Here is a 22,028-nt window from a genome sequence, read left to right on the forward strand (position 1 = left end):
GAAAATATCACAATGGAATAACGTCTTTTGGTCGAGGATGCTAGTGCTTCAGAAGGAGATGACGATGATGATAGGCTCGTGTCTCAAATCCCAGTATATCATGATCCGGTGGAGTCTGCAACTTCACGACATGGGCTCCACAATTAGCACAACATCGTGAAGGTATTTTAGTAAATAACTCGTATGTGATTTTGTTAATGTAAATATTATATTTGCAAGTATTAATTCGTAGATGCAGGTGATGATGCTGTTATTCCATTTTGGGATGGAATTCCACATTACACATGTACTGATTGGAGTTATCAGAGCGAGCAAGAATCATGTACTGATGGCTCGGTTTTGGGATCAGGATCAATACAGCGTCCGTGGCAATTGGGTGACAAGTTATTTGTGAATCAAGAGTTCGTAACAAAAAACGAGGTTCAAATGGCACTCAAGACAAAATTCATAAATATTAATTCCTAAGCCACAATAAAATTTCTATGTCACTTGTTATTTCTAGGTCACTAACAGTTTTCTAAGTTACTAATAAATTCATAAATCACGAACATATTCCTAATTTATTACTGCAACTTAAACTTATCAAGAGTAGGTATTAAAAACTTACTTTTTGGACAAATATTCACTAATCGATTTCCCGCGGAAAAGAGAGCAACAACATATTAGGGAGAAGTTAGAGAGAGAGAGAGTAAAATGGTAAAAGTAAAAATTTTCGGGGTATTTATAGATTATAATGTATCATGCTTGGTTTAGGTGTCACTGATCACACCTAAATTAGGCGTGACCTATCAGAAAGTGATGCCTCATTTGGGTGTGTCACACTGCAATACACGTGTAAATATTTTAAAAAGAGCAATAAATTCGTATTTATTTATTTAAATTACTATAAAATATTTTTTTAACCCTTTTTTTAACACACTTTAGCATTAAAAATATATTATATTGATTCTATTAAATAATTTGGGTTTAATTTTGTCGATAGGATCTTTGTCTAGCTTGTTTTATTTAATTTTTAAAAATTCCTAAATTTATAGGTGGAGTTGTTGGGTGATGTGTCATGACATGAGTTGTACAACTATTAAGGTGGCTGCATTTTCCTATAATTCTGTATCTGTCGTTGATTCATTATTTCTTATTAAACTCTAACCACTACATATCTCTTTGTCAGTTGGGCTTATATCTTTTTTTTTATGAATTTAATATTTGTATTTTTAAAAGATATAAATTCATACCATTTTATGTAAGAGAAAAATACAATTATGAAAATTATGAGAGAAAAATTGGATATTTTTTAAAATTAAATTTCAAATAAAAAATATTAGATTATACTTTTCTCTCACTTAAAATGACATAATTATATATTCTTTAAAAGGATAAATATTTTTCATTTTAAAAAAACAATTTATTTCTTAAAAGAAGATGATAGTACGATTACATGTAGGTAGGTTACATATTTCTCTTTTTTTGTTTTGGAAACAGATATTTCTCTTTAAAAATCACCAATAAAAAGGTTTATCATTATAAAAGGATTAATGTGCGTGTTTGAAAAAAGTTTTTTAAAAATAAATTTATTCCCGTTTGCTAACTTACAAGGAAAAGCACTGTAACTTTTCTCACCTCAAGGAAAAGCACCCTCATCGAATTTGTTGCAGCCTTGCAGGTCACAATCTGATTTTTCTCCTAAAAAGTAAATACCAGATTCACGGTTCAATTTGCCTTTAATAATCAATATTATGTGGACGTGACCCCACAAGAAATTCTGGCACGTGGTTTTACTTCGATAAAAATTAAAGAATATGCATTCCATGATGAGACAAGTAATATCAGACTTATATCTTTAAAGAAGAGTCACTCAAAGTTATAATTTTTATGGAACACCTAATTTAATATAATCTACTTAAACACCTCACCCTAATGACTTCAAAATTATAAATTTTAGAATAAGGTTATCATGCAAAAAAGGTTCTTAGAATATTGAAAGTTTGAAACCAAACAATCACATATGTAATCACATAATAGAAAATAAATAATTAAAAAACTAACGCAAAATATAAATTTATCTTGATTCATTCAATATAAATTATATTCAATAATATTTTACTATACTTTTTTTTACTGTACTCATTTTAAAGTATTCAATTTATAAAAAAAATATAAATAAGTTTATAAATCTTAAGTAATGACCTAAACTCAAACTATTAAAAAAGAAAAAAAAATTCCAAAATTCACAAGAGTACGAGGCCTTTGCAGTCTCAATAGCGCTGCCCCTTGCACCCTTGTCCGAGTAGTTCCTGACTTCCTGCCGACCTTCGCTTGCTCACCAAAAAAATGAAATTTCTGTTAATTTTCTCTACATCCTACCAACAATTGCTGGTCAAACAGAAATAAGATTTTGGAATTGACCGTGTTTACTTATTTATGTCTGTCTGTGATTGCCGCGAACTCTTTTATTACATAATCAATGTTTGTCAGTGGCGGAGCGAGCACATTAGTTAAGCTAGGGTCAATAAAAATTTAGGCAGGGTATAATATTAAATATTATTCAAAAATTTAGCTACGGTTATTTAAACATATTAAAGATGTGACTAATTTTCAAATATAAGTTAGGGCCAAGACCCTACCCACGTATCATGTGGCTTCGCCACTCATGGTAATTAAAATCTCGATTTAAATCTGCGATTTTATGATTTCACTATTTTTTTAATCAAAATGATTTTATCAAAATTTCAAACGCTTTTACAATTTTATGATTTTTTTCTTACGTTAGAATTTTACGTTTTACGATTTTTTATTCTTCTTCTGATTTTGGATAAAATCCTAATTTTAACTACCGTGCCGCCACTGATGTTTGTCATTTTAAACAGAAAAACCAGCTTGGAGTGGCCGGATCTTGGTGGCCTAGATAGTTTTTCGGTCTGAGCAACTCTGGATAACTTGGCGGGTTAAACGAAATCCGATTTAGACTGGTTGACCCTCTTTTTTTGGTAATTTTTTATTATTGTTGCGAACTCTTGAATTAAATCATGTTCGTATTTTGTGGTAAATATAATTAGAAAGTAAGGTGAAAATAAAAAGATATTTTAAATTAGTGCAGTTTTTTTGTATAAATTAGTTGGATCTTATAATGATATCAAGAAGTTAAGTGACGATAAATACTGACAGTCTCATCTCAACATTGGGCAATTTCTCCTTAGTATATATTTCATGATTATCAAGATTTAGTTTATCTGTATTATGTCAAGACACGAAAAGTGCATTTAACTTACATTACAATTATAATCCAATGTTCAGATATGGTTTAGAACTAAAAGTATATAATATCTGCTATCATTGAGAACCAATTTATTTTTTAAAACCTATTGATATTTGATAGTTTTCTTATATGAATTTTTAATATAAGTAATATATTTAGATTTTGTTAATATGTGAATAGTCAATTCAATTGGATGCGGTTGAACCAATAATTCAGTGATCCAATATTTCGATCGAGTCGATGATTGATCAGAGTTTTAAAATATTGATTTTAAATAACATAAGTTCTGTCCTTCTATAGACATATAGAGATGAAACTCATACTTCTATTTTTTCAATATAACTCACCTCTCTTTATATATATAAAATTACATTATTTATGTCGTTTAAAATGAAATACAATTTTCTCGATAATTAAAGAGCACGCAAGCAACACGAGGGAGTGTTGTTTTCCATTCTCACTTTATTGTGTAAGACCCTACTCCTTCTGTCCTCCAACTCATTAATTTCAATCCTAAACGTGAATTGCAACGCAACGATTTTATTTTTTAAACATTGCCATTGAAGGAAAATAGTCATCTCACGTCCAAATTGCACATTGTTTAGTGATGTTAAAATTTAATATTTATTTTTCTTTTCATTGATATTGATTGGGATAGACATACAATTTTGACATAATCAAATCATATAAAATTTTACAGAATAATATTTCTGCAATTAATACAGATAAATTATTTGCATTTATTCTTAAAGCGATGTCTTTTTGAGATTGAAAAATTAAATAATTATAATTATAAATATAAAGACTAAAATAAACTTGAAATAAATTAAAATTACAAAAATACCATAATTTTTTCTCAAAACAACATCGTATTATGTTTATTGCAGATAACTTATCTGCAGTAACTTTGAAAAAAAAACGAATCTAAAATTTTAATATTAGACTATCCACTCTCACCTTTAAAAAATTTAAACATGTTAAGACTTAAGACAAGCGAAACCCGCATGAATCACGACGCAATGATGATAAAAAATGTGCATTTTTTCATATTATTATTTATTACCTGTAAAAGAAAAAATAAATAACATTGATGATTAAATAATGCTCAATGATAACCAGTTAGTATATACGAGATCACAAACGAACAACGAAATTATAATTAATTCATTAATGGACTTACTCGTTTTAATAGTATTATACAATTAAAAATACGCGAAGCAGCTTAAATAATAGAGAAAAGTATTTGTCATTTTAAATGATATAAAGTTATGTCATTTTAATTTTTAAAAGAGAGATAGACACATAAAAATATTTTTTATTTAAAATTTAAATTAAAAAATCACTCACTTTCTTTTTTATGTTTTTTATTTTTAGTATCTATATCTCTATTAAAATGACATTATGTTATTTAAAATAATAAAAATGAAGCCCTAATAAGTAATAAAACCCTTGAAAGCTAAAGGTAAGGAAAGGCGTGCAGTGCCGGTCATAAAAAATCATCTAATCAGTGAACCATTTTTTCAAACCAACTCTCATTACCTAATTAGCCATGAGAGAGAAGAAAAGAAAAGAAACCGACCATGGCCCACTCAACATCTTTCTTTATCCAAGCTTTATGTGACACAATACCTGTTTAATGCTTACAGGTTACTATCAACCCAAAATAAGACACATTGAAAACAAACCCGTTCCTATCTAATTTCCTTGTCGTTTAACCATTAGACATTATCAAGTTGAAGCTGTGCTCCACTGCACGATTGCAGTCCCCACAACAACCACATGATAGAATCACTAAAATTCAATTTCGGTCTACAAGTACTAATAAATAAAATAGGCAAATAGCCATAAATGCAAGGACGGCTTCATAAATAGAACCTAGTATGACTTCAATTTTGGCGATCACTGCGTCTAGTCACTTGTCAAATGTCAAATGATGGTAATTCATTTTGGTAAATATAAAAATGTATGTTTGATTCTCTTTAATTTTAGTTGTGAAAAAAATTTAAAATCTTAATTTTAATATCTGTTTTGAATCAAATTAAAAGTGAAACAATGAACTTATTAGAATATTAAAATAAATAAATCAAATTACTAGTGAAACGAAAAATTATTAGAATATTAAAAAAAAAACGTGCAAGTCACAAAGAATCATCACGCTATACTGCACTGCACTGTAACCACCTTTGCTTGTGCTATACTCTAGAGAGTGGAACCGCTACTCTATCTCTCTCTAGCTTTCTCTCTCTTCGTATTTTTATTTTTATTTTCTGTTATACCTGCCGAACGGTTTCAGACAGATTGCAACAAACTAGAGAGAGAGAGAGAGAGGCACCGGGAAACACGGAACAGTGCCTGAGTGCCACGCGCTGCGATGCCGAATCCGGAGGCTCAACCTCACCAGCACCGGTCCAGGACTCGACCGTCCACGTCAGCGGCGGTTTCGGCTCGGACGGCGGTGCGGGATAGGGTCCCGCTGAGGCAGTTGCTTAGGGTGGCGTCGGTGGCCAGCGGGATTCAGTTTGGTTGGGCCTTGCAGCTGTCTCTGCTCACGCCGTATGTGCAGCAGCTTGGGATTCCTCATCAATGGGCCAGCATCATCTGGCTCTGCGGCCCAGTCTCTGGCCTCTTCGTTCAGCCCTTGGTGGGCCTCATGAGTGACCGGTGTACCAGCCGGTTCGGTCGCCGGAAACCGTTCATCTTGGTCGGGGCTGCATCGATCGTCGTCGCCGTTATCATAATCGGTTACGCCGCTGACATCGGATGGTGGTTTGGCGACACAGAGAGTAACCGGCCTTGGGCCATAACCTTCTTCGTTATCGGATTTTGGATTCTCGATGTGGCTAACAACGTCACTCAAGGTCCTTGTAGAGCTTTGCTCGCTGATCTCACTAGTAAGCTCTTTCTTCTTTTTCTTCTCCTCCCTCAGGTTATTAAATTTGCAATCCCTGATTGATTTTACATAGATGCAATTTCTAATATAATTCAACGAAAATCAAGCTATCTTGCAGTTGACTGGTTTACTGAACTATGACTATATTCAGTTATGAGTATTTACTATATTGACTAGAATTTACCGAACCTTCTTTCTTGAATTATTTACTAAATAGTAAATTTGATGTTCGATTTGGAAAAAAGTAGTGTGAGCTTTTCGTATGGATTAGCAACTCGATAATTCTTGTTTGTTACATAGAATGCAATGATTAAATCATGTCATATGATGTCAAGGATTATCTAGAGAAGTATAAGGCTGGCACGAAGTTGATTTTTTTGGGGTCAAAATTGTAAAAAAGGAGCTATTTTGGAAAAATAAAATAAACATTGAAGTTGTTATGGATATGAATATGATATCCCAACTACCTAGTAGAATATCTAACCAGATATAGAGTCACCAACATCTCAACAACTCTGAACAGCCAAGGGCACAAGATGAGGATCACATCCCAACAGAAAGGGAGTTGAATCCTATCGCAATTGGGAGCTCAAAAGGCCCAAGCCTAGGAAGGTAATCCTATAAATAAGAGCTTAAAGACCCCAAGGTAAATTCATTCAACCTATCTACTAATAATGCCCACACTGTGCACACACCCACCCTTTGGCTATAAGTTGTGCGCAGTGATTGGGACCTCGGCTATAAGCCTAGTATACAGTTGATATACATTATCTCTGAGCGCATACCAACCGATATAGCAATACGGTCTATCCAGGACCTAATAGAAGTCTTGAAAAAATTAAGTATACTTTAGTTATTGAATAAATCCTCTCTCTGCATTCTTGTTGAGGAGGTGCTACCAGTTTCATTCTATGCCCCTGTTCATTCATGTAAGCTATTGAAGCTAGATTGATAGTTGGGTGCTTGCTTTGAAACTTATGGTTGTGGATGCTGTATCACTTTTTACTTTGGTTGCGGTCTAGCATTTTAATTGCTATGTATTTTTCTTTGATAGATAAAGAAACTAATGTCTATTGAAAACTAAACTTAATTTCTGCATAATCTTATATGTAAAATCAAAAGATGAAATAGAAAATCATGCATGAATAAGATTATCCAGTGATTAGCGCCAACTGCTAAGCATTTGAAAAAAAAACCATGGTTTTTTTATTATATTGAATGTGGGTACAATTGGTTTCTGTTTATAAGCTGTTTCCCGTAGTTTTGTTTGGTCATATTTAATGGAGCATATCACTTGTGAACTAAATAATTTTTAAGGATACAATACAACTACGGTTCATGCTTGGATTAAACCTTCTATTATATAGTCAATAGTCATTTATCTGCCAGAAGTTAGTTTAATTGTCAATTTGTTAGGATACGAGCTGCTTGATTAAGTTGTCAATAGTTTTTATAAGTTTCAATTTTTCAATCTCTGTTAGTATGGGGTTTAGTATTAATTTGGCATAGAGAAGTTTGGCTACTACCAATGTGTAGAATCAAGTTTTTAATCTTCTGCAACTTTGGCTGGTTGGAGGCTATTTACTTGTTTGGGGGTCCCTTTAGGTGGAGATCCTTGTATTTCTTCTTTTTAAGACCCTGTGATTAAGCACCGGATAAATTGAGATGTTCACTTTTTTATTTTGGGAAGTTATGCTACTCTTATTTGAGGATTTCTTAAATAAACCTTTTTTTTATTTTTTTATTTGGGTTCATCGACCATTAACTCCAACCAGTTTGGGATAAATGGGATGTTAATGTTGATGTTAAAGAGATATGGAAGGTATGCAAAAAGAAATACGAGGAAGAAAGAATTTATTTAGGCTTGTTTTCCCCTCATCCCTCATGACTAGTTATCTTTGTTTAGCATGGATTGCATAGAGGATTGAGTTTTTTTAGGTCAGGGATGGGAGAGAAAAAGAATTATGATTTGGTTATTTGGGACATTTGTTTGTAGGCCTAAAGGAGTCAAGGGTTTTGGTCTTGGTATGTTTTTTGATTCTATGTTTGGTAAATTATAATTGCATTCTCCTTGTCCAGGTTTTTAAGAGTATGTCTGGTTTATATCAGAGTGAGTGGGATGCTAAACTAGCAATCATTTCCACTCTTCCTTATGTCAGTCTCCCATTCTAAATTTGTACTATACCTAGGATTCAAACTTCTCTTGGAACCCTAAATTTGAAAAGCTACACATTTATATGTACATTACTCTGCTGCCAATCACATCTTGAATAGGATGTTGGATGTGGTTAAAGTATATGGATATGACCTAAGAGCTTGGAGTACTTTTTGTTATTAAATTTAGAGGATTTGACTAGTGTAATGAGGGAAATATCTGTTTTTAGACTTCCTAAGGGACAAATTTTAAAGCCTTTTTCTTCAGCACATAGTTCTGTTGCAAAGGAATCTCTTGGTGAAATGCAGAAAAGTGGGAGAGCTCTCTTGTTTTATTATTATTATTGTTGTTGTTGTTGTTGTTCTTATTATTATTATTATTATTATTATTATCATAATTGTATATATATATATATGTATGTATGTGTGTATTTATTTATTTATTTATTAGTTTTTGTTGCTTAAGGAGGATACCTTATCATCCTTTTTCTTTGTAATTCTTCTTTTCTGCCAATACAAACTCATTTATTTAAAAAAAAAAAAAAACTTGCTATCTATTCCATGAGTCCATAGTGTCTAATTCTAGCCTGAGATTGTTCAAGAGGTTTTTAAGATATATATAAGCTAGAGAGCATAACATACAAACATGACGTGAAAGTAATTAATCACAGGATGAAAACAAGGATGGTGAGGCCAAGGAGCATAGATGAAACGAAAATTGAAGGCTGTTATTTTAAGTGAGGAGGGGCTATGTACTTGAAATTATAAATATTTTATGAAATTTATGTAACAACAGTGAGTTCCCCTCTTTCCTCTTTAAGTTCTTAAGGAAAAATTGAATCTAGGGTACTCTTCTTATTTGAAAGAGGGGCTAAGGTAAAGGTAGCATTGATTCAAACCACCCCCTACTCCCGGTGGAACTTCACCCAATATTTGAAGGATTAATATCTTTTATTTGATGCGCTGGCTTAAAATTTTTGTTACAAACCCAAAAACAGAGTGATTTTTCAGAGAGAAAGAACTGAGAAAACAGTGAAGAGAGAAAAAGAAAGAATAGGTCTGTATGAATTATCTGTGTCACTATCGAAGTACAAAGGAGAGGATTCTTCTTCCAATGTTTCCCTTCAACAACTGAGCCACTGCTCTGTTTCCAAAACCAATAAATCTGAAGCCCCTCTTCTACTATTTAAGCTAAGTCCCTACTTTTAACAACTTTAATTGTCCAACCAGTTCTATAATTATGCTAAATTTCTAACTAACTACTCTCTGGGCCCTATCAATTTTGTATTTGAGGCCATACATATGATCTCTCCTTAGCTGGAGTGGGGTTCTGCATACCACCCAATATCTGACTCTGCTAAATGTTAAGAGAAGGAATAATCTCTCATTAAAAAGGTCTGATACATACACAAATTCTCATGCCTCGTGCTGCATTGTTATAGTGACTAATGTATTAGTTGCAATAGAATGGGTTGTCACTTGACTCCACAAACTTTTAAAATAGATGTTATTTCTGTAAATCTTTAAGTATATCTTGGAATGATTCTATTTCCTCTATTCATATTACTTGAGATTAAAGAATAATTGTATATTGAATTATAGTGTTACAATGTACAAGAGATCTCTATTTAAAAAGACTAAAAGACCTAATGGACTAAGCCCACTAAATACATTGAACTATTCTAATAACTACTCTGACACCCCCCTCAACTTGGAGCATATATATTGTAAGCACCCAGCTTGCCACAAATGTATTAAACCCGAGGACCCGTAAGAGCTTTAGTGAAGACATCCGCGAGTCGATCATTGGATTTGACAAATGCCGTTTTGATTTCTCCTAACTGAATTTTTCTCGAATGAAATGACAATCGATCTCTATATGTTTGGTTCTTTCATGAAATACGAGATTAGAGGATATATGTAGCTCAGCTTGATTGTCATAAATGAGAGTCATGGGCTAATTCTGTTCACATAGATGGAACTCTCGAATCAACTGCTTTAACCAGATTAGATTAGCTCGCAGGTAGCAACTCCCATTGCACGATACTCGGCCTTTGCACTAGATCGAGCAACAACAGTTTTTTTCTTACTTTTCCAAGAAATCAGGTTTCCTCCAAGGAAGACACAATAGCCTGAAGTAGAGTGTCTATCTGAGGGTGATTGGGCATCTGAATAACCACAAATTTCTGTACTTCCCTTATCTGAATATAATAAACCTTTCCCTGGTGCTCCTTTAATGTACCAGAAGATCCTCACAGCAGCATCCCAGTAAGAATCACGAGGAGAATCAAGGAGCTAACTAGCGACACTAACAACAAAAGAAATGTCCAGCTTAGTCACAATGAGATAATTGAGCTTCCTAATCAACCTCTGATAATGTCCAGGATCAGATAATGGCTCTCCCTGTCCAGGTAGTAATTTGATAGTAGGATCCATGGAACAAACGACTTACACCCTAACATACCATTCTCCTCTAGGATATCCAAGACATATTTCCTTTGACAGATAAACATGTCCTGTCTAGATTGTGCTACTTCGATTCCTAAGAAGTAACGAAGCTTACCAAGATCCTTTGTTTGAAATTGACTGAACAAATACTATTTTAACTGATGAATCCCAGCTTGATCACTTCCAGTGAGAATAATGTCGTCGTCATAGACTAACAGATAAATGCATTTGTCAGGAGATGTGAACCTATAAAACACAGAATGATCGACCTTATTGTGGGTTAAGCCAAAAGCCTGAACAACAGAACTGAAACGGCTGAACCAAGCCCGAGGAGACTGCTTAAGACCATATAAGGACTTACGAAGTCTGCACACCATCCCAGACTCTCCTTGAGAAACAAATCGGGGTGGTTGCTCCATGTAAATTTCTTCTTGTAAATCACCATGAAGAAAAACATTTTAATGTGGAGTTGAAGGAGTGGCCAATGACGAATAGCAGCGAGGGCAAGAAACATTCAAACAGACGCCATCTTAGCGACAAGAGAGAACGTGTCACTATAGTCAAGTCCGAAGATCTGAATAAAACTTTTGGCGACTAAGCGTGCCTTGAGACTGTCAACATGGCCATCAGGTCCAACCTTGACATTAAAGATCCCCTGACAACCAACAATAAACTTCTCTGGAGGAGCAGGAACAAGATTCCAAGTGTCATTGGAATGAAGAGCAGTCATCTCATTAAGCATCGCTTGGCGCCACCCTGGATGAGAAAGTGCTTCACCTATGGTCTTAGGAATAGAAACAAAAGAAAGACTAGAAACAAATGTGTAATGAGAAGTAGAAAGACTGTCATAGCTTAAAAAGGTATAAAGAGGATAAGAGTTACGAATAGTACGTATACTTTTTATTTGGGCAATGGGAAGAGCCTCTGGTGAAGGAGCCGAAGGGGAAGAGATGACTGGAGAAGGCGATGAGTCATCCAGGGCCAAGTCCGCAAGAGACATTTTCTGAAAACACTGATAAGTGAGAAAAGGGTGGTCTGCAGGGATAGAGGCAAAAGGTCTTTCCTCTGGGAGAGAGTCATCTGCAACCAGTAAAGACAAGTCAAAAAAAGGAACATGAAGAACCTGATCAACCTGTAACAACTGAGATGAGATAGAATGAAAGGGTTGTTGATCAAGGAAAGTGATATTAGCGGAAACAATATAACGCTTAAGATCAGGAGAATAACAACGATAACTCTTTTGAATACGAGAATAACCAAGAAAGACACACTTAAAGGCTTTGGATGTTAACTTGTCCTTACCAGGAGTGAGATCATGAATAAAATAAGTACAAGCAATGACATGTGGAGTTAGAGAATAAAGAGAAGCATCTGGAAACAATAAATTATGAAGAATGTCATTGTTGAAGGCATGCGATTGATGAGAAAACAAGAAATAAGTACAGCGTCCGCCTAAAAGTGAAGGGGAACATGCATATCAATAAGGGTATTGGTAGTTTCAATGAGATTTCTGTTTTTACATTCAGCTACCCCATTTTGTTGTGGAGTATGAGGACAAGTGGTTTGATGTAAAGTACCTTGTGTAGCCAGGAAACTAGAAACATTAATTGAAACATATTCTTTAGCATTATCACTACGTAGAATACGAATAGAAACACCAAATTTAGTATGAATCTCCGCAGAAAACTTTTTATAAATGGAAAATAACTCAGAACAATTTTTCATTAAATAAATCCAAGTACAATGGGAATAATCATCAATAAAGGTAACAAAATACTGAAAACCTAGAACAGACAAAGTACGACTTGGACCCCAAATGTCGGAATGAACAAGAGAAAAAGGATCATCAACTCGTTTATTGACTCGACTGGCAAAGGAGGAGCGTGTACGCTTCCTTTACTGACACAACACACAATCTAAAGACTGAAGACCGGATAAAAGAGGAACCATCTTCTACAACTTCGAAAGACTTGGATGACCAAGGCGACTGTGGATAAGTTGTGGAGATTCTGTGAGAGAGCATGCCACTGAAGGATGAGGCACAACCAGATAGTAAAGCCCCCGTGACTCACGACCCACTCCAATCATCTTCCTCGTACCCGAATCCTGCATAGAAACAGAATGTTTAGAGAAAGTAATGGTGCAAGTGAGAGAGTGGACCAATTTACTAATAGAAATTAAGTTATAAGGGATGCCAGGAATGTAATAAACAAATGTCAAGGTCAAGGCAGAGGTTGGACGAGCTTGTCCAATCCCACGTACTGAGGCTTTCGTTCCATTAGCAAGGGTAAAAGAAGGTAAATGATCAGAATAGGTAAGAGATGTAAAGAGTTCCTTATTACCACAAAGATGATCAGTAGCACCTGTGTCAAATATCCAAGAGCCAAGTGATGTAGAATGAGAAACACAAGCAACGGGATTAACAGTATTTGGAGCGGAAGACTGAGATTGAGGAGAAGCCTTCCTGAGAAGAGTCTGGAGTGCAACATAGTTTGCAGGTGAGAGAGAAACTGAACCAAAGGATGCAGTGTCTGACTGAGCTATATTCGCAGCAAAAGATGGTGAGTTAACCTCTGAGAGATCAGGGGACGATGCTACCATTAAGGACAAAATATAAAAGCCATAAACGAAGACAAACGATAGTCAATCAAGAAGAAACATGCGTCGAAAGTGAGAAAAAAAAAAAGCACAAATCCGGAAAGAGGAGGAAAAACTGAGCTAGTCTATCCAAGAACGACCAGAAAAGGACGCCGGAACAGTGCACACCCGCAGGTGAAGCTGGCGCGTGAGCACCATGCGCAAGGAGAAGTAGCCGCGTGTGAGGGCTCGTAGGGACTCCTCTGATGATAGGTCTTCCACAGACTTGGTCGCCGGAGAGTGAAGACTCTGATCGAAGGCTTCCCGATTGAAAACAACGCCAGAACAGTACCCCAGTTGCTGTGAACAGTGACGACCGGTGGTTCTGGCGGTGACCGGTGGTTCTGACGGTTGAAGAAACAAGATGGAAGGACGCACGACATAGAGGATGTGCCGAAGGGACACACGACTGATGAAGACTTGCAGGAAGAACGCACGACAAAGTAAAAGAGAACAGCCAAGCAGTGGACTTAGGGTTTTAGCGGAAGCGGATCTCTAGAACAAATAGCTCTGGTACCAACTTGAGATTAAAGAATAATTATATATTGAATAATAGTGTGTTACAATATACAAGAGTTCTCTATTTAAAGAGACTAAAAGATCTAATGGGCTAAGCCCACTATATACACTAAACTATTCTAATAACTACTCTAACAATATTCATCATCAAGGTTTTCATTAGAAACAGAAGTAGGTCATGCGAAGTCTGGAATAAGAAGAATTGAGCCTGACATATTGGAGAATATGAGAAACACATTGATTATACCAAATTTTTGGCAGAAAATTTTCTTCTATCCCATGTCTGCTAAATGGTAGGATGGGGGAAAAGCTTGAGCCACTGAAACTTTTTATTCCAAAAAATTGGATAAAATGATCCCATTTAAAAGGTGGGGTGTTGGGGTTTCATTTGCAAGGTATGGGACTTGGAGTCCCACATTGGTTGTATGGGCAACTAATGTGGGGGTTTATAAGGCCTTGGACACTCTTACCCTTTGAGCTAGCTTTTGGGGTGGTGCATCTCAAGGTCTCATCAAATGGTATCAGAGCATCCATCACGTGGGGTTGTGCGTGGGGGCCACGCACTAGGGAAGCGTGGTGGAATGTTGGGGTTCCATTTGCAAGGTATGGGACTTGGAGTCCCACATTGGTTGTATGGACAACTAATGTGGGGGTTTATAAGGCTTTGGGCACTCCCACCCTTTGAGCTCGCTTTTGGGGTGGTGCATTTCAAGGTATCATCATGGGGTTTAAGCATGTTAATTGAAAATGAATTAGTTCTGCATCGATTGACACCAAAGGTCCTCTGTCCTAATGATCTTCTAATTGATATTTGCTGTTGAATACATTTCTCAATTAAATTAGAAGTATATGTTATTTTCATCATATCTTAAACCAAAATTGGTTTGCAAAGTTGACCTAGATGTCTGAATAAATTTTATGAGACGTTATCTGCTTTTCTATGTCTCAGGAATTCTATCTATGACTTTAGAAGTATAAAATGCTCATTTAGAAGAGAGAGAGGACCACTGTTTTCTTTGTGATAAAAATGAAGAAGGCGCATTAAGGATAGATTTTGTCAGTCATAGTTGTTATAAAAATGAAAGTGATCAATTTGGAAAGAAAACAAGATATTGATGCTCCTTTTCATTCTTTTCTTTATCTTTTTCTTCTTTGGAATGTTAGGCAAGGATGCTAGAAGGACACGTGTTGCAAATGCTTATTTCTCCCTGTGTATGGCTATTGGTAACATTCTTGGCTATGCAACTGGATCATACAGCGGTTGGTACAAGATTTTTACTTTCACGCTTAACCCTGCGTGCACTATTAGTTGTGCAAATCTCAAGTCTGCTTTCTTTCTTGACATTGCTTTCATTGCGGTAACCACATATATCAGCATCACGGCAGCTCATGAAGTGCCTCTAAATTCAAGTGGGGCAGCCCATGCTGAAGAAGGGGCAGGGGAGTCAGGTAGTGCAGAAGAAGCTTTCATGTGGGAACTATTTGGGACATTCAGATATTTCTCAACTCCTATTTGGATAATACTGTCTGTTACTGCTCTTACATGGATTGGGTGGTTCCCATTTATTCTCTTTGATACTGATTGGATGGGTCGAGAGATTTATGGCGGTGATCCAAATGTAGGCCTTACTTATGATGCTGGAGTTAGAATGGGAGCTCTTGGTTTATTGCTTAATTCAGTAGTTCTTGGAATAACATCATTGCTCATGGAGCGGCTATGCAGGAAGCGAGGGGCTGGTTTTATATGGGGAATTTCAAATATTCTAATGGCTTTTTGCTTTCTTGCAATACTAGTAGTAACCTATGTGGCAAATAACATTGGCTATGTAGGCAAAGACCCACCACCAACTGGCATTGTGATAGCTGCGTTGGTAATCTTCACCATTCTTGGATTTCCATTGGCAGTAAGTTGCTCTACTCTACTACTAAAAGTATATTGTTCCTTTCCTGTCATTATCGAAGGCAGCCTTTATGTCTGTTATGTCCACTAAAACTAAGGCTCAAATTCTGTTGTCTTGCATTCTTTTTGAAATAGTAGTGACTAATGCATGTGAATTGTATTTATTTACTCGCTCTTGGCTGCTTAATCTCCTTAGCTCATGACATCTTGTATAACCTCTCTCTCTTTTTTTTGGTTCTATCCTTGTGATACCTTTCTATTTGAGTAACATGATGTGTCAGAATGCAAATTTGTACATGTTCCCATAAATAGTGAATAAGTTGAAAGTATATATACGATTTGATTAATTTTATCTGATTTATATTATTTTTTACAGATCACTTACAGTGTTCCATATGCTTTAATTTCCACGCACATTGAGCCATTGGGACTTGGCCAAGGTGGGCTTCTATTCATGGCCTTGTTTATTCTTTATTGAAGAAGTAACTGTAGAAATATTTATATGGATTGTTGGTACTTGCAGGGTTATCAATGGGTGTCCTTAATCTGGCAATAGTGATCCCGCAGGTACTTCTTTTAAATTCCTTTTATATATGATTACAGTTAAATTACCTTCATTTTGTTATTTGTTCCAACCTAGTGGGAAGCATAATCTTAATAGATTTTCATTTGAACTTGGTCAACTTCTATTTTAAATGTTATCTTGAATTGGACATAATGAGTAGTCCTGACTCGAGGTGAATAAGTGAAGCTTTATACCACTTGATAAAACTATAATTTAATAATCAAATAATTGAGGTTGAATGGATGATGTCTGTTGATACCATGGGTGGCAAGAGGTAGTAAGGTGTTGTAATCTGTGGTCCCTTACAGTGAATTTGCCTTTACTAAAACAGGAGTTTTAGGCCTCTCTCGAGAAGGAATTTTACTGAATAATATCATCAGTGCAGCATTTTTCATGTTGTGGTAAAATTGCAATTTAGTGTTGTATACCTTTGACTAAGAAACATGAACATAGGCATGGAAATTGAAAGAACAGTAAAATTGAATGTGTTTGTTAGGAAGCCACCTGTCACTAAGGTGTATTCTAGGAATGGCCGCTGGGTATTAGAATACTAGGCAAGTTCAGATCTTTGGCGGGAAAATCTATTGTAACTGCATGGTAAGTCAGAAAACATAAAAACAGATGGGGAGGGGAGTGGAGAAGGCAAGCAAATATTTTCTAGATAGTGTCTTGGGAAAGATAGTGCCTCTCGAAATCCCCTGCTATCATTTTCTTTCTTATTTTGCCGTAATTACACTATATCTATATACTAATATAAGTAGTACAATTCAATATACCATACTTTCGTGTCAAATTGTGTGTGAATAAAATCTAGTTTCTATCAACTGGTATCAGAGCCCCGGATTGGGAGCTGTGAATGGTGAACACACTATAAATGAAGGAATGAATGGAAGTGCCGGAAGTGAGGCTTGAGCAGTGGAGGGAGCTTCATGAAACTCACCAGGAAAAAAAGAGGAAGTTCAGGAAAAGATCCTGCGTCTCCTTCCAGGGTCTTTCAGGGGAACTGACTGGTGAGAAATGGAAGGGTACACAAGCCAAGGGGGACCAACGAGACCCAAGGCGTCTCAATCGAAAACGCTGGAGGAGGTATGTTTGAAACATGTCCCAAAATTACGGAAGACTATGAATGAAGGCTAGAGATTTCCGTATTATCTGGAAACAATGCATAAGGATGGATGAATTAGGTCGAACGTTATTTTCATATGAAAGCAATGCTGGAGGTGGAGTGGTTGCCAATAGTGATCCTGACGTTGTAAGGACGTGCACTGAACTGGTATTATTGGTGGGAAAGATGAATGGAAAATGCTACATGGGCCATGTTTAGAGCATCGATTATCAGACGTTTTCAACCATCCCCAGCTCAGAATCAGTATGAGGTACTTCTGAGTTTACGTCAATCGGGGATCATGAGTGATTACATGGAGGAGTTCGAGAGGATTGCAGGACCTCTTCTGTACACTTATGAGGAGATTCTCCAGGGCATATGGTTGAACAGACTCCAAGATGAGCTAGGAGCAAAATTGAAGTTACATCAGCTCAAGTCTTCGGCAGACTTGATGGATCAACCCCAGTTTCTTGTAGAAAATAATTGGAGCCCTCAACAGCTCCAAACCACCACCGGAGGTGGTGGTTTCCGATACAATGTCACTATCGAAATTCCCAAAGGGAATTATGCTATACGCACTAACTACCCCAACCATAATTTATTGAACACATAGGCAATGGAGAGCTCTAGTAGCAACATACGTGGCAGATCCCGAAGGCTTTAACAAGCTAAGTTACATGCGAAGATGAAGAAAAGATTATGTTTCAGTTGCAACAAGATGTTTCACCTAGGCTACATGATGGCTGGAAGGAGGACATGGACTATTTTAGGGTCTTGACGGGAACTGTTTTAGGTTTAGAAGTCAGGCAGGTTTAGAATGAACCATCTCTGCTACCAAATAGAAGAGGGATTTGTGAATTACTTGAGGGAATTCTCAGTACAATATTATATTTATAGATGATTTACAATCTCTAATATTAGGAAACTAGGAATCTAGGAAATTAAGGAAAAGAGCACAAACTAAATCCTAATTATTTACAGTATGTGCAGTTCCTGAATAGGAGATACTTTCCAACAAAATGCCTTAAAGATAAGTGGAATTCATTTTGCTTTAACAAATTTACTTTATTACCCTTAAAATAGGTAAAATAAGTAAATTAACGAGGGAAAAGTTGTCAATTCAAATAAATTAAAACAAAGTCAAATCAAATTCAACAAAATTTGGGTGAAATTTTACATACACATCTTAACGAAAAGGATTTCAAAATAAAATCAATTCCTATTTTATAACTAGCTTACTACCCAAACACAATTTTATTTATATATCAAATCAGTTCCCATTGTTTAATTGTTCCCAACATACTGTATGTAGTTCTAAGCTAATGATGACTTGTGTTTTCAATGAAAACTTTTTAAATAAAGATTCGTTTCTGTGAATAGGATTTGTGTTTATGAAGTTACTAGTTGCATATTTATCATGCTTTAAACAGATAGTGGTGTCCCTGGGAAGTGGACCATGGGATCAACTATTTGGTGGAGGAAATTCCCCAGCCTTTGCTGTGGCAGCTGTTGCAGCCCTTGTCAGTGGACTCATAGCTGTCTTGGCTATTCCCCGATCTGGTGCTCAAAAGGCCCGAATCCATGTATGAGGTATCATGTTCTGTCTGCTTTTGGCACTTATTTCTTTCGAAGAGGGATGGTGAAAATGAACAGGTAGCAAGAATTTGTAAAAAGTTATTTTTTATTATAGCCTTTTTCTTCTTGAGCCTTTCTCTCCTCAAGATTCCACACTCCCAATCGTTTTCTAATGAATAAATGAGTGCTTGGCTGTGTTTAATCTTATTGGTCAATATTTAAATCCAATGACCTGACTTTTGAGTCTTATTATTTTCTGGATTAAACAAAGCTTTGGGAACAATTTTTTGTGTGATCTTGATGAGTGAGTTGTCTGTTTAAAACAGTGAGATTGGTTTGCTATGTAAAACACGAGGGACATCTTCGGGCTGTAGTGAAGGGTGAACACTTTTGATGTCTAAGGAACAATGTAAAACAAGAAATTCATATATCATTACTTTTCCAAACATCTTGGAATCTCAATAAAAGCTGTCACCAAATACTGATTGACAATATGTGCAATATGTGGAGACCTTCGTCATTGTAAACCAGTCCTGCTTGTGTAGGCTAAATGCCGTGGGAAAGTAGTTGAGGCATCTTCTGTAGGTTCCAAAGTTCATCTTGGGCAATATCTTTTCCACAAGTTGAGTTGCTGCTTATTGGGAATTATTCCACACGAAAAATTCTGTTATTTTGAGGCAATTGCTGATTGTGCATTAGTGCTTTAATAATGATGTGTTGGAATCTCATGCATTTGTGTGATTTGATTGTATTAGTGGGATGAATGTATTTAGTGGCCAACTGTGAACATGTGAATTTTGCTGATGGAAACCTTGACGGAGACCGGGCTTGGCCTTTTGACCTTAATAATTTGATTTTTAAAAACTTTGACCGGAATAATTTCTTTGTCAAATGAAATACCAATATAATGCATAACGATGCGGTAGGTGAAAAATCGTATTAAGACGCGTTAGAACAAGAAACGCGTTCTTTGTATTCTGAAACCCACCATCGCGTGAGAATGAGAGCTGCAATTAATGGGCTAGGACGCGGCACACATGCAGCCGCGTATCAATATTCCCTGAAACGCGATCCACTCACTGCCGCGTTCCTAAGGCGGTTCAACAAAACAATAATTATTAACTATATATTCAAAAAGCCATTCACCAAAAATTAAGCAGCTCTCATTCTAGGGAGAGGAACAAAAAACAAAACAATGCAAATCCAGCACGATTGATATTGAGAAGAAACTCCAAAGAAACAAAACTAAGAAGAAGAAGATTATAATAATAAAAAAAGGGAAAAGTTCACCGATTTTCTGGTGGTTTGTTTCAGAATCATTTATGCTCCTATGGTTTTTTTTCTATCACATATGCTCCTGTGCTTTGTAAAAAATAAGAAACCACAGGAGTATATGTGATAAAAAACATACCCTTTTACAAATTACAGGACATATGTGATAAGAGATATAAGTAATTCTGAAGTAAATCACATGTTATTGCTGAACTTTTCTAAAAAAAAAATTCATAAGAAAGAGATCAACGCAGCAAACAGCAGAATAGCTCCAGATCTGAACTCTTCTCGGTATTGTTGTTGTTGTGGTGGTGGTGTTCCTTCTCTTTCGGTTCTGGTTCGCCGTCGTTCACAGCGGCTATTTTGTTCTCCGGCGAACTTTTGCGACAACCGATGCCTGAGGTTCAATTCGAATATGTGAGAGAGAGCTTGAACTTAAATGGAGAACTCATCGACCAGTGATCGGTGGAGAAATCAGGGAATATAATAATAAATAATAATTACAAACCGAAAAAGAAAACTATAAATACTATTCCTATATGTTTTCCTCTCTTTTTTTCTGCTTCATGCTCCAAAGCATCGTTTTACTTCAGACAGGGGCTACGCTTGTGGACTGCCATAGGCTCTAAAGCATCGTTTTCCTCTCTTTTTTTCTGCTTCAAGCTCCAAATTGAAAAAGACGCTTGTGGACTGCAGGCTGATGAGACGCGTTCGGACAGGGGCCGCGTTAGGTCCCATCTGACACCATTGATACGCGGCTGCATCTATGCCGCGTCCTAGCCCATTAATTGCATCTCTCATTCTTAGGCGATGGTGGGTTTCAAAATACAAAGAACGCGATCCTTGTTCTAACGCGTCTTAATACGATTTCTTACCTACCGCGTCGTTATGCATTATATTGATATTTCATTTGATCAAGAAATTATTCCGGTCAAAGTTTCTAAAAATCAAATTACTAAGGTCAAAAGGCCACCGGGCTTTGATGCTCCTTATTTTGGTATGGTATTTTTTCTTTAAAAATATAATTCTTGAACGACAGCTTTGATTAATTGTGGTCATTTAATGTTTACGTTTAATTTGTAGGTCTTGTTATGCAGTCCCTTAAAACTTAAAAAGGCATTGTTTAATTAGCATTTAATTCTTTTCATTAGATCTTTTTAATTACTTAAAGAATAAAATATTAAATGCTTTTCTGAGTTCTCTAGATTAAATGCCTTTACTTTTTATCTAATATTTTCACTTTGAATTTATTAATTAGTGCCGTGGGACAAATTCCTTAATTTATTTTGCTGCTTTTGAACCATGGAATAACTCGTGTTTAAATACCCCTCTCACTGTTCACGAAAGTCTGATTCCCTGATTTGCTCTCAATTCTTTCGCACAATGCCTTTTACTTGGACACTTTTACTCTCCCATTCTTTTACGTACGTTACCCCTCTGTCATTTTGATTGATTATCAAATTTATTTAATTAATAATCTGCTCTTAATTAACTAAGGGATTTTTGACAGGAATTATTATTAATTATAGATAGCTAAGTCTTTAATTATAAATTAGTTTGATTAATAACGTGATATGTTGAAAGTGCGTAACTGTAGCATTATTTGACTTTTTTTCGTCCGGTTAGCATACTAAAATTAAAATGCATTTTTTTTCTGATATTTTTATAAATGATTACATAAGGCGCCCTAAATGATTACTCAAGGCGCCT

At 35.8% G+C, this 22,028-nt stretch overlaps 1 protein-coding gene across 4 annotated transcripts; it reads left to right on the forward strand.

The window, feature by feature from the left end:
• Window positions 1-5,524: 5,524 nt before the first annotated feature.
• Window positions 5,525-22,028, forward strand: LOC133285890 (sucrose transport protein SUC4-like). Of its 4 annotated transcripts, none has more exons than XM_061483203.1 (6): window positions 5,525-6,144; window positions 15,066-15,805; window positions 16,178-16,241; window positions 16,325-16,368; window positions 18,902-19,061; window positions 22,001-22,028. In XM_061483203.1, exons 1-5 carry the CDS (start codon window positions 5,625-5,627, stop codon window positions 19,058-19,060), a joined length of 1,527 nt encoding a protein of 508 aa, XP_061339187.1. In that variant the 5' UTR covers window positions 5,525-5,624; the 3' UTR covers window position 19,061; window positions 22,001-22,028. The 4 variants fall into 4 exon arrangements, with proteins under 4 accessions (XP_061339187.1, XP_061339185.1, XP_061339186.1 ...); XM_061483201.1 differs by lacking the exon at window positions 22,001-22,028 and adding an exon at window positions 19,592-19,861; XM_061483202.1 differs by lacking the exon at window positions 22,001-22,028 and adding an exon at window positions 19,373-19,571.

Source organism: Gastrolobium bilobum, unplaced genomic scaffold (genome assembly GCF_033153095.1).
Source record: "Gastrolobium bilobum isolate Gb01-03AN ecotype WA unplaced genomic scaffold, APGP_CSIRO_Gbil_v1 utg1530, whole genome shotgun sequence".
Classification (NCBI taxonomy): domain Eukaryota; kingdom Viridiplantae; phylum Streptophyta; class Magnoliopsida; order Fabales; family Fabaceae; genus Gastrolobium; species Gastrolobium bilobum.